At 42.6% G+C, this 16,175-nt stretch overlaps 1 protein-coding gene across 2 annotated transcripts in view; it reads left to right on the top strand.

Moving 5' to 3' along the window:
• Positions 1-16,175, top strand: part of LOC114654244 (uncharacterized protein C2orf81 homolog) — a 46,717-nt gene that overhangs the window by 16,476 nt on the left and 14,066 nt on the right. For both annotated transcript variants that reach the window (XM_051930126.1, XM_028804663.2), the window contains one exon: positions 13,159-13,417. In XM_051930126.1, coding sequence (XP_051786086.1) covers positions 13,181-13,417 — 237 coding nt within the window. In that variant the 5' untranslated portion in view covers positions 13,159-13,180. The remainder of the gene's footprint in view (positions 1-13,158; positions 13,418-16,175) is intronic.

Raw genomic sequence — 16,175 nt, 5'->3', positions numbered from 1 at the left:
CAGCTTGGAGCGATAAACAAGCAGAATTTTCACTTATTTACAATAATCAATCCATCAATTCAGTCCCTTAGTTTTGCATTCTCACTGTTCTTTCTGCACTTTTAGTTCTATTAGGTTTGTTACCACATCTCCTTTGGTAGGGAGAAATCCTAGTGAAACTGAAACAAATAATTTCATAGTAAAAAATCTCTTACCTTGTAGAAGGAAATATCTGTTGTCACTGAGGTGTTATCCCAGGCTTTACATTTGTTAATTGTTTTTCTTTTGTTTTCTTTTTATTTGTTATCAGTTTTTTATGTCATTAATACAATTTATGGTTTTAGTTTTTGTTTATCTGTTCTGTCTTCTCTTTTCTAAGTTTTGTGGCGATCTTTGATTTGTTTGTTTTGTTTAAATTAGCCTGTTGCCATCTTCTGTTTTTGTTAAGTCCAAGGGTGTGGCGGCCTCTTATATTGAAAGAGGACTATTAACATTGCTGCCACTGGAGCCCCTTTTTAAGGCATTCTGAAGACTCACCTTAACAGCTGGGGTGATGGGTTATACACTTGGCTTCCTTGGCTGAGGCTTACAACATTTTTATGTATCTATACCCAGCCCACACACACCCAAAGCCAGCGCTAAGAGCAGTTGTGAAGAGGAGGGCTGAACACACCCCAAGGAGACATGGACGCTCCTCCGAAACCCGTCTTAAATGGTGATACAATGGGAAACAAATACATTTGCTCGATCAACTACTGGCTTGCTGCTGTTGTCATGCCATGTAATCTGTACTTCACTTGCATGCCCCTTCCCCGCCCACCACTACACACCATTGTGAAGAGGGAGGCTGAACACACAACAAGGAGACATGGTCGCTCCTCTGAAACCCCTCTTAAATGGTGATAAATTTTCCTACTTCCATTATCTCTAACCTGCTCTGCATGTGCATCACAGGACTTGCTTCCAAAGGTTGTAATTATGATGTGACTTGACCGTCTCGCTGGAAGTGAAAGTGTCTCTCTTCAAAAGATCACATCTCGTGTCTTGTCGCAAGATTTTTTTTTATAATAGAGAGATGTAAAGGTAATGGTTGAAGTTATGTAACAGCTGTTAGTTGTTGAGAATATTCTTCATTAGGTCATTTGTTTAAGAATTTTCTACCTACTGTTTTGGAGTGGCCATTTTGCATTTTATTTAATCTAGCTATCATTTTCTACTTATTAATTGTAGTTTGTTTGAAAGTTTTCTTTTGAGAATTCTTACCTTTTCAGTTACATTAATTATTGTTAATTTAGCTTTGTGGTATTTCTCTGTTTTAGAAGTTTAGTTTTTTGTTTCCAGGGATATCTATTTATTCCTTTTTTTTTGTGTTAAAGGATATGTGTGGAATTTTCAGGTCAGAATTATTTCTTCTCAGTTATGGTATATATTCATTTGCCACCTGATATTGTATTCTAAAAAGTAGTAATTTTAACCAATATTAAATAATTTTTAAAAAGTAGCTAGCATGTTTTTGTCTTTTGAAATGACACTCAAGGGGCATAGGTCCAAACATGAAAACTAATTGAATGCATTCACTTTGAAGAAGCAAAGGTTTCGATTTAAGAAAATGTATCTTCAATGTTTCTGGGGCTTCTCTGTGACAACAAAAGTAACTGGAAGTAAAACAAAAGTTTTTCACAAATTCTTGGTACTATTTTCTTGAGGCAAGGATGTGCTTCCTGTTTGCTTGCCTGGTCACAGCAGCAGTCATAGATGGTGTTTTACATTTTCCTTATGTGCAACACAGGCACACTGTAGCTTCAGGCTACATATTTTTCTCCATTTGTTTCTCAAATTCTGTTTCATCAACAGTTATATTTTTTACTGACTAAAATAGGAAGAGTGTATTTTGAAAGAGAAGGACGAGGAAATTAAACTTGGTTGAAAATGCACACAGATTGAAACTAAAAATCCAACACACCATTGCCAAGACAAAAATAAAACCCAGAAATTGAAGTCAAAAAGCATTTCCAAAAAGTAGTATACCTGAGATAACAAAAATGAAAGAATTACAGTAAGTACTTTTAGGAATTTATCAATTTTAAAGTCAATTTTTAACCCCTCACAACATTGATGTCAGATGCCTCAACCTTCGAAGCACAATCTACTGATAACTGGGAACTGCATCTTGACAGCAGAGCTTGTGAAATGGCAGTTCCCATAACAAAAGAAAAAAGCGACATATTTTTCAACAAAGTTAAATAAATTTTTTGTACAAAACTACTGTAATCCAGACATTTGGAATCTTCATAATCCTAACAGACATTTAAAGGTCAGAAGAAACCCATAATGAAGGAAATGTAAATTAAAAACAAAACATAATCAAAACATTTTTTGCCATGGCTTATGACACAGTATGCTCTTTATTATTTTTTATGCCATATTTCTATATACAGTGCTGGTGTACATACTGAATCAAAAACAGACACAATGGGTTGATAACTGATGCACACTCAAATCATATGATTTTTTTTTCCTAAACAATACCTTATATGTATTCAGGTTCCATGTTGCATCAGTCCTTCCAGCCACAGCCATGTTTCATGCTCAGACGCGTGTCAGCATCAAGCTAAGAAATCTGACTATCTATAGTCACATTTTCATACATTGTAGGGTCTGCTGTGTCTGCAACAGTGCTGCTTTCAAACATTGTGCTCTTCACCTGTGGCTTGCCCAGGCTACTCTGTGCCATATTCTCTTTTCTCAACATGAAAATTTGAGCAGAACAAGTGTTCATTATCCTGTTTGTGAAAACAATGAATTGCATTTGTGATGATTTTATATATGGCTTTGCTTAGTGAAGTCATGAACAATAGAACCATGGAGAGCAATGATTATGGCAGGGGTTTTGCTTATTAATATTCTGTGTTGATAATTTTATATATCCTACAGAGAAAAATTGACATCAAGTGCTAGCTTTGTGCATGTTGGTCAAATATGCACAGAAGAAAGACTTCCACTTCAGTTTGTACATATGACAATACATCTGAATTGACCTGATTTCACTACATTGTATTTTTTTATCAAAGCCTTATATTTTTGAAAAAGCCAAGGCCACCTGCATGTTAGTTCTAGGTTTACAATGCCAGATCACACTTAACATTATGCTTTTTTATGCTTTTTTTTATGCTTGGCGTGTCATGTGCACACGATAAAAAAAATCAGTGAGGAAATGAAAAGGGCAGATTATGTGATAGAGATAAGCCACCATGAATCATTCCGAGGATATAGTAATAAAAGAACAAATGAGGACACAGTTTTTCAAGGAGTAAACGTAATTAGTATCTTTCACTGCTTCTTCTTCAGAGACATTTACTCAAGCCCTAATATGATTAAGTAGTTCTGAGCTGTGATCCATGGGAATTTTAAATCAACTTTGAATTATTTTTAATAATCCTTATAGCATTACTGAACACCACTGCTCGTGCTTTCCCATATTAATATTGTATCCTGCATTGTTCTTTATACATGTCCACGTGTCCCTCTGTTGTATATTCTTTCCACCATCCATAACTACAACAAGCTGTGTGCTGACAGTTTTTCAGATTTGTGTATGCTTCTGCTCATCGCACATATTGAAAGACTGTGAGTGATTGTAAGTGTGACATTTTTTAGTGATAGTTGTCTAATTACCTATACATCTGTCGCACGTTTGACGCGTCATCAGAGCACAGTCGCTCCAATTACTATCAACACTGGAAGTATCGTGAGATCTCTGGACTCTAGCATGGGATACACCCGAGCCACTGACAGAAATATCGCGAGGTCTTCACATCCCCGGCTGGATTTATTTTGTGGAATGGATTCTAAGCTGCGTGGAGTGGATTTTAATGTTTTGCGTCCTGTACAGAGATTTACTTCACAGTCATTGGTTAAATGTGAACTATTTAATTCTCAATCTATCAGCAATAAATCCACACTGATTGAAGAACACATCAGGGAAAAAGGACTTGACTTCATGTGTCTGACAGAAACCTGGCACCAGTCAGAGGTTTACTCTGCCTTAAATGAAGCCTGTCCACTTGGCTACAGTTACTTGGAGGCAGCTCGCAGCACTGGGCGTGGTGGTGGACTAGCTGTTATCCACCGTCAGGACCTGTGGTTGTCCCCTATCTCGATACCTGCAATATCTTCTTGTGAGTGCCTTGCATTTAAATGTAAGCCCCCGTTTCCCATGACTGTTCTCCTTATCTATCGACCTCCAAAACCCAACTCTGCCTTTATTCCGGAAATGACTGATCTTCTCACAACACTCTGTGCTACTTCTGCCAACATCATAATCTTAGGAGATATAAATATTCATGTTGACAATCCCACAGGTTATCTCACTGCTGACTTCCTTGAGCTGCTAGATTCTCTCAACCTACAACAACATGTTGATGTTCCCACACATTCTAGGGGTCACACTCTTGACTTGGTCATTTCAAACTGTGCCCCAATCAGAAATCTACAGGTATTTGATCTTGGTATTTCAGACCACAAAGTAGTGTCATTGGAGCTGCCCTTTTTCTCCCCCCGTATCAAACCAAAACGACAGATCTATTTCAGAAATCTGAAGAATATCAATGTGGATGCCTTGGCCTTGGACCTTACATTTCTCTCCTCTGACTTTATCAGCTCCCTCTCTGTTGCTGACCTCGTGGATTTTTACAACCAGTCCCTGAGCAGTCTCCTGGACTTCCACGCCCCTTTAACATCCAGGTCCGTCTCATTCTCGTGCTCAGCACCTTGGTATACTTGCGAGCTGCGAAAAATGAAGGCGGCTGGGCGTGTCCTTGAGCAGCGGCTCAAGGCCTCTGGGCTGACTGTCCATAAACAGGCTTACAGAGAACACATGAGGGCGTATGCAGAAGCTCTGAAGGTTGCACGGTCCAAGTTTTATTCCACCATCATCAGAAATGGCTCCAGGAACCCTAAAAAACTTTTTTCAACCATAAATCATCTTCTCAAACCTCCTTTACCTGCCCATTCTGAGACCACTGATGAGAGGTGCAACATGTATATCAACTTTTTTTAAACAAAAAGTTGATAATATCCATTTACACCTCTCTACCAAGGATATCTTGCCCTTCCCAACTGTTGACTCATTGTCTGAGACTGTCCATCCTCTTTGCTCTTTCTCTGTTGCCACACGGGAAGAGGTGGAGGATGTCATCAGGAAAATGAAACCATCTACTAGTTCCCTGGAACCTTTCCCCTCACCCTTGCTGAGGGCCAACATTTCTGCCATCTCTCCACTTATCACCAGGATAATAAATCAGTCCCTCCTGGCTGGCCATATTCCTTCTGCACTAAAAACTGCTGTCATCAGACCTCTACTGAAAAAATCCACCTTGGATCCTGAAGTTCTCTCCAATTATTGGCCCATCTCCAATCTTCCATTTCTCTCCAAAGTTCTGGAAAAAATAGTTGCAGCACAACTTCATGATCATCTCAAACTGAATAATCTGTTTGAAAAGTTTCAGTCTGGTTTTCGCCCTGGCCATAGCACCGAAACAGCCCTGGTCAGGGTCACCAATGATCTTCTGATGACGGCAGATACTGGTTCACCTTCACTACTTATCCTCCTTGACCTGACAGCTGCTTTTGACACAATAGACCATAACATCCTTCTTCACCGCCTGCAATACACCATTGGACTCTCAGGAAATGGTCTAAATTGGTTTACATCATACCTGACTGGCAGAACTGAGCATGTCGCCCTTGGCATCGCAAAGTCCCACACCCACAACGTCACCTGTGGTGTTCCACAGGGCTCTGTGCTGGGCCCTATCCTTTTTACTATCTACATGCTCCCCCTTGGAACTGTCATTGGCAGACATGGTTTATCGTTCCATTGCTATGCCGATGACACTCAGCTTTACCTCAGGACTACTCCCACCTCCTCTACTGCTCCTCTGCCAACATCTACATTGTCTACCTGCCTGGAGGAGATAGAGGCATGGATGAGGCTCAATTTTCTTCAGTTGAACAGATCCAAAACAGAAGCCATCTTAGTTGGTACATCACATCATCTTCGCTTTTCTACCATCACCAGTATTACTTTCTCTGGCCAAAATATTCCTCTTTCCACATCTGTTACTAATTTGGGTGTTAGAATGGACTCCCAACTTACTTTTGACACCCACATCAAATATCTCTGTAAGTCATCTTTTTACCATCTCAAGAACATCGCCAAACTCCGCCCATTACTCACCCTGGCAGATGCAGAGAAGCTCGTCCATGCTTTTGTCTCTTCCAGTCTGGATTACTGTAATGCGCTCCTCATTGGGAATCCTGGCAAGAGTATCCAGAGACTCCAGTATATTCAGAACAGCGCTGCCAGGATCCTGATGAGGGTGCGAAAGCATGATCACATCACCCCAATCCTGAAAACCCTTCACTCGCTCCCTGTTTCATTCAGAATAGAGTACAAGGTCTCCCTTCTTACCCATCAGTGCATTTATGGACATGCCCCTCTTTATCTACAGGAACTCCTTACCCCTCATAACTCCTTACGCTCCCTCCACTCTGTACACACTAACACTCTTCAAGTCCCCAGAACTAAGCTCAGCAGCATGGGTGACAGGGCGTTTTCATCTGTGGCGCCGAGGCTGTGGAATGCCCTTCCCGATTACCTGAGAGCCCCACAGTCGACCGAGGCCTTTAAGCGAAACCTAAAAACTCATCTTTTTAGAAAGTCATTTTGTTAAAGTATTTTATAGATTCCTCTGTTTTTATTTATTATTCTATTTTTTACTCTGTAGCACTTTGGGATTGCTAAAATATAAAGTGCAATATAAATAAAATTTATTATTATTATTATTATTACAACAAAGGCGTCAATTCATATCTGAGTGTCAACATTCAATATCAGTGTTTGGAGGCATTTTTTTAGGGTGAAAAGGATATGCTGCAGGAAACCACAACTGTGGGAGCTAAAAGGTAGCAATGCTGAGAGACATGCAGTGAGGTATAAGACAAAACTGATCTCCTTTTAAAATCACTGATTATCACAGAAATTATTGGGTTTTTTTTCTTCCTAAAATGAAATGGATACAGTTTTATAATGTGTGCAATTTCAAAACATGGATCAATTACTTAAAAAGTTTTAAAAAATGCCCCATGGAACTTATTTTAAACTGCAAAAACAAGTGTAATATTTTTCAAAATTCTAACAAATTCTTAAACATATAAAAATAATTTACTTTAATACTTCATACAGCAAATTAATATATGCCATGACTGTGAAAAAACAAACGTAAAAAATGCCAACCTTATTCTTTAATTCATTCATTAAGGCTTTCAGGGTTTTTCCAATAAACTAATTTTGATAAATTAGTTTTTTACTGCTTATGGTGTTTTCATTTTGAGAACAAATCATAACAGTTTTTAAGAGTGAGTAAGGCACAGTGAATTCCTGAATGGCAAACAAGGGAGTAGTCAGTGTCAAACTTACATTGTTAACAAAGGAATGTATTTAATTACTGTGGCCACCAGGGGGTGCTCCAGCCGCCCATCTGCGACACAGAAAGAAACAGACACAAGTCTTGCCACAGAGCACACCTTTACTATAGTGGGGAACCGCTTTTCTTTCAATCTCCACAGTAACACATTTCCCAACCAACAAAGTACAATGCAACACAGTTCTTTCCTTTCTTCCTACACAGGCAGCGTTCTGTGTATGTCTGTGCCCCTGGTCCTACCAATATATTGGCCTCCTAGCTGGTAGAAGGCTGCACCCATCTATCACATTACCAACTTAAAAGGGTAGAGTCAACACCCTTAATTCCTTAATTAATGAAAAAATGTGAATGTTTTATGAGCATGTGTCTAACTTTTTAAAGATGGTGTAAGACAAGAAAACAAAGAAAGATTTGGGGATCCATTCCATATATTGTAACACAAGCACTTCTAAGTCAAATTAACTCCAGAGCAGTTTCTGGGTCGGTGTTGTCATGGATGGCCGGGACCCTTGCCCGACTCGGATGCCTCTGCCTTGGAAGGACAGTCTGAGCGAGTGTGGGTAGAGTATGACCTCCCCCGGAATGCTAGATAGCAGCCCCCTTAGGTGGCAGCGGTACTTCAGGGGAGATGGAGTTGGGTACAGCCCTGTTGGGGTCCGGGGTCGCTGCCAGGGTGCACTGCAGCTGTTCCTGAGCCCATCTGGGCAGTTCTTCCGTCACATGACTTATATAAGGGGCAAACAAAGACTACTTGGGGAGCCAGAGTCGGGAGGAGGAAGACGAAGCTTGACGAGGAGTGGAGGAGAAAAGAGAGAAAGAGACGGAAGAGAATTGTTTGTGTGCTATGCTTGTGCTGAGACTGTGTTGTACTTGTGGGAAACGGGGGAAGGCATTTCCCACAAGGTTAAAAGAAAATAAAAAATCAGTGTGTCCCTTGAACTTGTGTCCCATGCTTGTCTTTGTTGGGTTCAGGTGGCAGTGCCAGCCTGGGTGGTCCACAGTGTCCAAGACAGAAATAGGTGTATGAAAGGAAGAGGTCCATAAGGGGCCTGGCTGGAAGAGAGGTCAGTAGGATAACGTGGTTAGTAAGGAGATGCCAGAACAGGCTGTAGTGTGTTCTGGCGATCTGTAGAAGAGGGAGAAGAGACATTAGTGCACTTTGTTAACCCGACATTGTGTCTTGCCCTCAGTTAAGTCCTTAGACTGCTTCCCAAGCACACATGTGTGACACAACTTACCCCCTCAGACCAGACCCACCAGGTCTGGTGTCCCTTACCGAGAGGTCATGAATGCAGGAGAGAACATTGGTGTTAGCCTGAAGAGGGTCTCTGCAATAAACGACGGTGAAACGATACAGGTGAAGGTCCAAAAATCACCTTGTGACCCACAGATTCGACTTTTTGTGCAGGGCCATCCACTGGGGGCGGCATGGTTCGTTACTAGAGTGAACTTGTAACCTAGAAGGTAATACCTCAGCTGTGTTACCAACCCATCTGATCGTGAGGGCCTCTATTGACCATGGACCCGATCCAGCAGTTTCTGGCTCAGGAACATGATGGGATGTGTTCAGCGCGATTAACGCTTTGGCTCAGCATGGCTCCAAGTCCTGTGTTTGAAGCGTCCGTCTGGAGGATAAGGGTAGAGAAAAGTCTAGTGTTTTTAGCACCGATACTGACATAAGCACCTGCTTGAGGTCACGAAATGCAGCATTCACTTAGTCATCCCACACCATGAGAGTGGGAGCCTGCCTCTTTGTTAGCTTTGTCAAGGGCGTCGCTCTCTCTGAGAAGTGAGGCACAAACCTGTGGTATTAACTTCCTAAACCAGGAAAGATGAAACGGTGCTGTCCAGGGGGTGGGTCAGGACCTCAGTCCTTCCGCGGTTTCAGAAGATTTATATGGTATATCTGTTCGCTCAGCCAACAGTGTGGTTTTGTAATAAGACTTTGTAAGGGTCATGCCAATGAGCCAGCAATTTAGAATGGGAAGTGGGAATGAGTACCATTTACCCGGTCCCGCAGGCGTAACGCCTAGAGGGTCGTGCTGCGATCATAACAACGGGCCTGTGTTGCTTGAGCCTTTTCCATGTGCTCTTTTAGAACTGTCCTAATTTTCTCCAATCTATCGCGTAATTATACGATATATTCCAATATATTTGTGGAGGGCCTCCTCCTCCCAGGCTTTCTTTAGGATATCCAATATGCCTTGGGGTTGGTGTCCATACAACAGTTCAAAAGGGGAGAAACCCGTGGAGGCCTGTGGTACTTCTCAGTAGTCAAATAGTACAAGGGGAAGTAACTAATCCCAGATCCTTCCATCCTCACTGACCACCTTATGCAGCATCTGTTTGACAGTTTGATTGAATCTCTCAACCAAACCATCAGTCTGGGTACACTGAGGTCTTTAGATGCTTTATTCTCAATAACTTGGCCACCTCCTTGAACGTTTCCGAAGTTAAAGGGGTCCCTTGGTCCATTAGGACTTCCTTAGGGATTCAGACACATGCAGGACCCCTACGAGTGCCTGTGCAATGATCTTTGAGTTGGCCTCAGAGAATTGGATGGCATAAACAATAAGGACTAGGATATACTGTATTTATGTAGGGTTCAAGGGGAACAACGAGGTCTACCCTGTTCCGTTCAAAGGAAATGTCAATTGGGGAAGGGGAGTGAGAGGAGCATGGTCCCTTATAGGAATCTGTCGCAGTTGACAGTCAGCGCATGAGCTACAAAAGCAACGGACCTCCTTATTGATGCCGGCCCAATAGAAGAAGAGCTTGATTCACTCCAGTGTCTTTTCAGTTCCCAGATGGGCACCCAGGAGGTGGGTGTGCGCTAGTTCACAAACCTCTCGCCGGAAGGACCTTGGGACTGAAAGGAAGAACTGAACCTCCCCCTTGTGCTCGGCAACCCAATAGAGGAGAAGGTTGTGAATCAAATAGTGGTCCCTGTGAATTGGGATGTTGTGTGCGTTGACCATTTACGAAGACAACTGCTTTAATGGCATTTTTTAGGGAGTTTTTATTCCATTGCTCCCATTTAAAGGAGCCTCAGTGTTTGTCTGAACTGGAAGTGCCAGGTTGTCAGAGGATCGGGGCTGCCCTCATGGAGTGTGGTTTTGGGTCACAACGTCAACTCCCCATTCGATGATGAGGCTGTTGCCGCCACATTGTATACTACGTCCCACTGGACTGCCACATCTGTTTTAGGCGCTGGAAGTAAACACGGCATGGAGGCACTCTGGGAGGCCTTTTCGGCGTCCATAATCAGGCCCACCTTCATAGCCGGAGTGACTGCCCTGCTGCTGCTTTTGCTTTTTGACCTGTCACAACCTAGTATCAAGGGGTACGGTGGATCAGGCATGACAGCCATTGGGAGGCTTTGTAAGCTATCCCCTATGCTGACCACGCAGGAAGCTGTGGCATATTTCTGCGTTTTCCCACAGGTTAAACTAGTTTATCCTTCAGCCACTGCCGCGTCAACACAAGTCGGCAAGCAACAATGGAAATGTTACTGCTGGAATCAAACAAAGTAGAGATGTGCCCATTAACTTTAGCAACTCCTGTATAAGGAAGAGACAGTGGGTTAGTGAGTGAACAATACCTTCTTCCTTGGACTCACCCATGATTCATTGGCTCGCTGACGAGGGGACAAGCTGTTACAATGTGTCTGAGCTGTGATGCGCCTGTTGGGATCCGAAGGGGTGTTTCATACCTGCCAGGCTTGGCACTTAGGTCGTTCAGACCTCTTAGACTGGGACGCCGCCCTATGCCGCTCAATGACCTCATTGAGGGCCTCCATGTTTTTAAACAGCTGCTGACAGACCGGCTGAGCAAGAGATTTAGGTAGGCCATTGATGAGGGCGTCACAGGTTAATTGCTCTACAATTTTTCTGCCGTCATTTATTTTTGGCTTCAGCCAGCACCTTGTCTTGCCCCAGATTTCAAATACCTACACGTGTGTCAACCACTCTGGGTCGAAGCACCATTCGCACCATGCCTCACCTGCTGGTCCATGGAAACGCTGAACCTTTGAGTACCTCAGCTCTGATCTTGTCATTGTCAGCAGCATCTTCCTCCAAGAGGTCGTAGTAAGCCCATCGCGCCTCACCCTTCAGGAAAGTCACCAGGATGTTGCACCATTCGTATCGCTGCCACCGATTCTGGTTCACTGTTCTTTCAAATATAAAGAAATATGTCTCAATGTTGTCATCATCCGTCAGCAAGACAAGTACCTGAGCAGGAGTTTGGGTCTGATCTTGCTGAAGAGCCGGACATGCCTATATCCTTGCCTCCAATTCTGTGAGCTGTACTTTAACCTGCTGTAGTTTGGTTGCCCGGTTGGTCAATATGGTGTTGGAAGTCCTGCTCCTCTGACATCATGAAGCGATATCAGACCAACTACGCCAGTGTAAGACAAGAAAACAAATAAAAAAAGATTTGGGGATCCACCCCGTATATTGTTAACACAAGCACTTCTAAGTCAAAGTAACTCCAGAGCAGTTTCTGGGTCGATGTCCAAGACCGGACTGACTGGTAAGGTAAGGAGGTTGACTTTTATAGGTTGAGTAAGGGATGAGGCGGGTCCACAAGGGAGCTGGCTGGAAGTAAGTTCAGCAAGAGGGTGTGGTTCAGAAGAGGATGCCGGAACTGGTTGTAGCTTAGGTGGGCTTCTGTTCTGGCTATCTGTAAAAGAGTAAGAAGAGACTTTAGTGCACGTTGTCAACCCCTAACTTCATGTCTTGCCCTTGGTTAACCCCTTAGACTGCCTCCCAAGTGCTCGTTTGTGACAATGGTAATCTTCAACAACATGACAGTGTCCCATGATGTCATACATACAGATGCATATTTTACATTTATTTGGCCAATGCTTTTATGCAAAGCGACTTACAACATTTATGATACAATTGTTTACATTTCTTTTGTTTTTCCAATTGGAGCACAGGTTGGTGAAGTGACTTGCTCAGGGTCACACAGTGACTGTAGTGGTATTTGAACCCACAACCTAATGGTTTGAAGTCCAAAACCTTAACCACTTCGCCACATATAGGTCAAGCCTCCAGTACTGTGTAATGTCATTGCAACCCAACTCCAAAATGGATGCCGTCACAAACAAACAGATAAAGAACTGGTGAAAAAAAGTTAAATAAATAAGAATAAAAGAGAAAACATTATATTTTAATGAATTGTGACAGCATATAGAATATGAAATGCATTGCCTTACCAGGACCTACTCCATCATGCATATAAATAGGATAATTCGACAGGGGATGTAAGCTTGGTCACTTCACTTCCACTTCATTTTTCCTGATAAGGAATGTAGTGGCAACACTCTAAGCTGGACATCCCAAGACACTCTGTAACTGGAAATTTGCCCCAGATCTTACCCCAGTTGCCTGTCCCATGAATGCCAATGAGGCTTTGTGTTCTTCTGTATTTGATGTACCTATGGATTTGTTTATCACACCTTCGTACTGGCACAACCCTGAAATTGTTACTCTGTAATTGCATTGTTTATACTTGACCTCTGGAATGAAAGATGTCAAATTGAGTTCTATCTAGCTTTTTCCCCATTCTGCTAGTGTTTCCATTTCCTGTGGCTTCTCTTGACCTCAGTGTTCTGGTCACTCTTGATGTACACCTCATTGCTGCTATACTTTTTATGATCAAATTGTTCCACCTTTGTTTCTTTTAGCAGAGTCCCTCCTGAAACCAACATGTCTCGTTCAGTGCATTCAAAGTCACGGCTTGAGAAACCCAGAGTGCCTTCTGCGCATGCATCACAAGTGGTAAATGTAACAGCAACACCTGATATTGTCCCTGGGCGTCTGACAGAGCAAGATTGGCTCTCTATGGTAGCAAAGGAAGAGGGGGAGAACGTTGTTTCTGATATTCTTGAAGAGCTATTGGCACGGGTGATGGAGCAGAGCCTCAATGCATATGTACAAAGAGAGGTGAGCTTACAAAAGTAGGGATTTTTAAAGAATACATTGTAGACATGCATCAAAAGTTCGAGGAGGTAAGTCCTCTTGTCTCACAGGTAGCTCCAGCAACTCGAGTACATTTAAAAATCTGGTCAATTGTCTGTGTGGAGCTTTGACTTTCTTCTTGTGTCTCTGTATGGGTTGCCTAAATATGATACTTTGGTCCCAAATCTCTGCATGGTAGTTTAATTGGCAAATCTCAAGTAACCTGATATAAATGAGAGTAATATGTGAATTTCTGGTCTGGAAGAGAAGCAGGCGGCACCACGCAGGCTGCAGCTGCACGGTCTCGTGATAAAAACACGTTCTTTATAGTGATTTAATGTCACTCAACATGGAAATTCAGACATACACTCGTCTAAACCTTCTGTCACTGGGTACGGAACAGGATAAAGGAGTAGTTGATTCAAATACCATGGTTCTACTGAAAGAATTTGGAGTGCTACGGACGAGTGGTGAGGCCTGTCTAGCATCGATATCATCTATCAGTGCTATCCGCACCTTGAGAATAAGATGGCGGCGGTGTATGTGTAAACAAAAGCGAAGTGTCCACGGTGGGCTGAGCATTAAGGCTAAAGCTAATCCATGCAGAACACCACTACCATCGATCTTGGTGGCAAATATCCGCTCACTGGAGAATAAATTGGACTTTATTTAGTTGGATTTAATATCAAAGCAGGAGATTAAGGATTGCTGTGCTTTTGTCTTTATGGAGTCCTGGCTCACCGACTCCACAACCGACACTGCTATTAGCCTAGTGGGGCTAACTATTCATTGGGCAGACAGGAGCAGCAGTCTCAGCAGTAAAATACGGGGCGGAGGTATCATCATTTACATAAACAACAGATGGTGTGTTGATTCAAAAACAATCCACACATGTTGCTCTCCGGACACTGAATTTTTGGTAGTTAAATGCCGGCCTTTTTATTTGCCACGGGAATTTTCCGTTGTACTTCTAGTAGCTGTTTATATTCCCCCTGACGCTGACACCAAGGCAGCCATTGACACACTCTGCCACTATATCAACAATTTGCAAACCACATATCCAGAGGGAGTAGTCATTGTTGCTGGGAATTTTAACCAGGCAAACATGAAGAGAGGTTTACCCCATTTTTACCAACATGTGGATTTTGCAACTTGAGGAACCAATATATTGGATCATGTCTACACCAACATCAAAGGAGCATTCAAGGAATCCTCACGTCCCCATCTTGGCTCATCAGACCACATCTCTATTATGCTAATCCCAGCATATAGACCTGTGCTCATCAGATCAAAACCATCATTTAAACAGGTGAGAGTTTGGCCAGAAGAAGCCATGAATGCAGTACAGGATTGTTTTGAGTGCACCGACTGGTCTGTGTTTAGTGAAGCAGCTACCACATATCAAAGGATAGACATAAGTGAATATGCAGAGGCTGTGTCTGGCTACATAAATAAATGCATGGATGATGTCTGCGTCACCAAAAACATCATTGTCAGGGCAAATGATAAACCGTGGTTGACTGCTGAGGTGCGAGTTCTGCTGAAAGTGAGAAACTCTGCTTTTAAATCTGGAGATATAGCTGCCCTTAGAACAGCAAGCGCCAATCTAAATAAAGCTATCAGAAGAGCTAAAAGGGCTTATGGAAAGAAAATACAGAGTCATTTTCAAGATCACAGGAACAGCAGAAGATTGTGGCAGGGGATTAAATCTGTTACAGATTATAAAACAGTTTCTTACCCCTGTGATGATAGCTTTAACTTCCTGAATGACCTAAATAAGTATTTTGGACGGTTTGAAGCATTGAATGATACATCACCAGTGAAGGCCAGCCCTCATCCTGAAGAAAAGGTGCTGTGTCTGGAACCGGATGATGTTTTACGGACTTTGAGGAGAATTAATCCAAGGAAAGCTGCGGGACCAGACCAGATACCAGGTTGCGTACTCAAAGGATGTGTGGAGCAGCTGACACATGTCCTTACGGATATATTTAACATCTCCCTGTGTCAGGCTGTTGTGCCATCTTGCTTTAAAACCTCAGAAATCATCCCGGTTCCGAAAAAATCCATAGTCATAACCATGAATGACTATCACCCTGTAGCTTTAACACCAATAGTGATGAAATGTTTCAAGAGGCTGATTAAGGACCACATTACTTCTGTCCTACCCTCCTCATTTGATCCACTCCAATTCGCCTACCGCTCCAACCGTGCTACAGAGTAAGCCATATCTATTGCACTCCATTTTTCGTTGGAACATCTGGAGAACAGAGACGCTGTGGTCCGCATGCTGTTTGTTGATATTAGTTTGGCTTTTAATACCATCATCCCTCAGAATCTGATCAGCAAACTGGGCCCATTGGGACTGAGCATACCTCTGCAAAACTGGATATTGGACTTTCTAACGGATAGGCCTCAGTATGTATGGGTAAGGAGGAATAAATCAGATATCATCTCCTTGAGCACAGGTTCTCCACAGGGGTGCGTTCTAAGTCCCCTCCTCTTCACGCTCATGACCCACGACTGTTGTGCCAAGTTCAGCAAAAACCAAATTATTAAGTATGCGGACGACACAACAGTGGTGGGTCTCATTCGAGGTGATGGGGAGGGGGATTACAGAGAGGAGGTGAAGTCATTTGTGGAATGGTGTGATAAAAACAATCTGATATTGAATGTCAAAAAAACGAAAGAACTGGTGATCGACTTCAGGAAGAAACAGCTGATACACATCCCTGTCTACATTAAA

This window comes from Erpetoichthys calabaricus, chromosome 7 (genome assembly GCF_900747795.2).
Source record: "Erpetoichthys calabaricus chromosome 7, fErpCal1.3, whole genome shotgun sequence".
Classification (NCBI taxonomy): Eukaryota; Metazoa; Chordata; class Cladistia; order Polypteriformes; family Polypteridae; genus Erpetoichthys; species Erpetoichthys calabaricus.
This window is presented reverse-complemented; position numbering and strand designations above follow the sequence as displayed.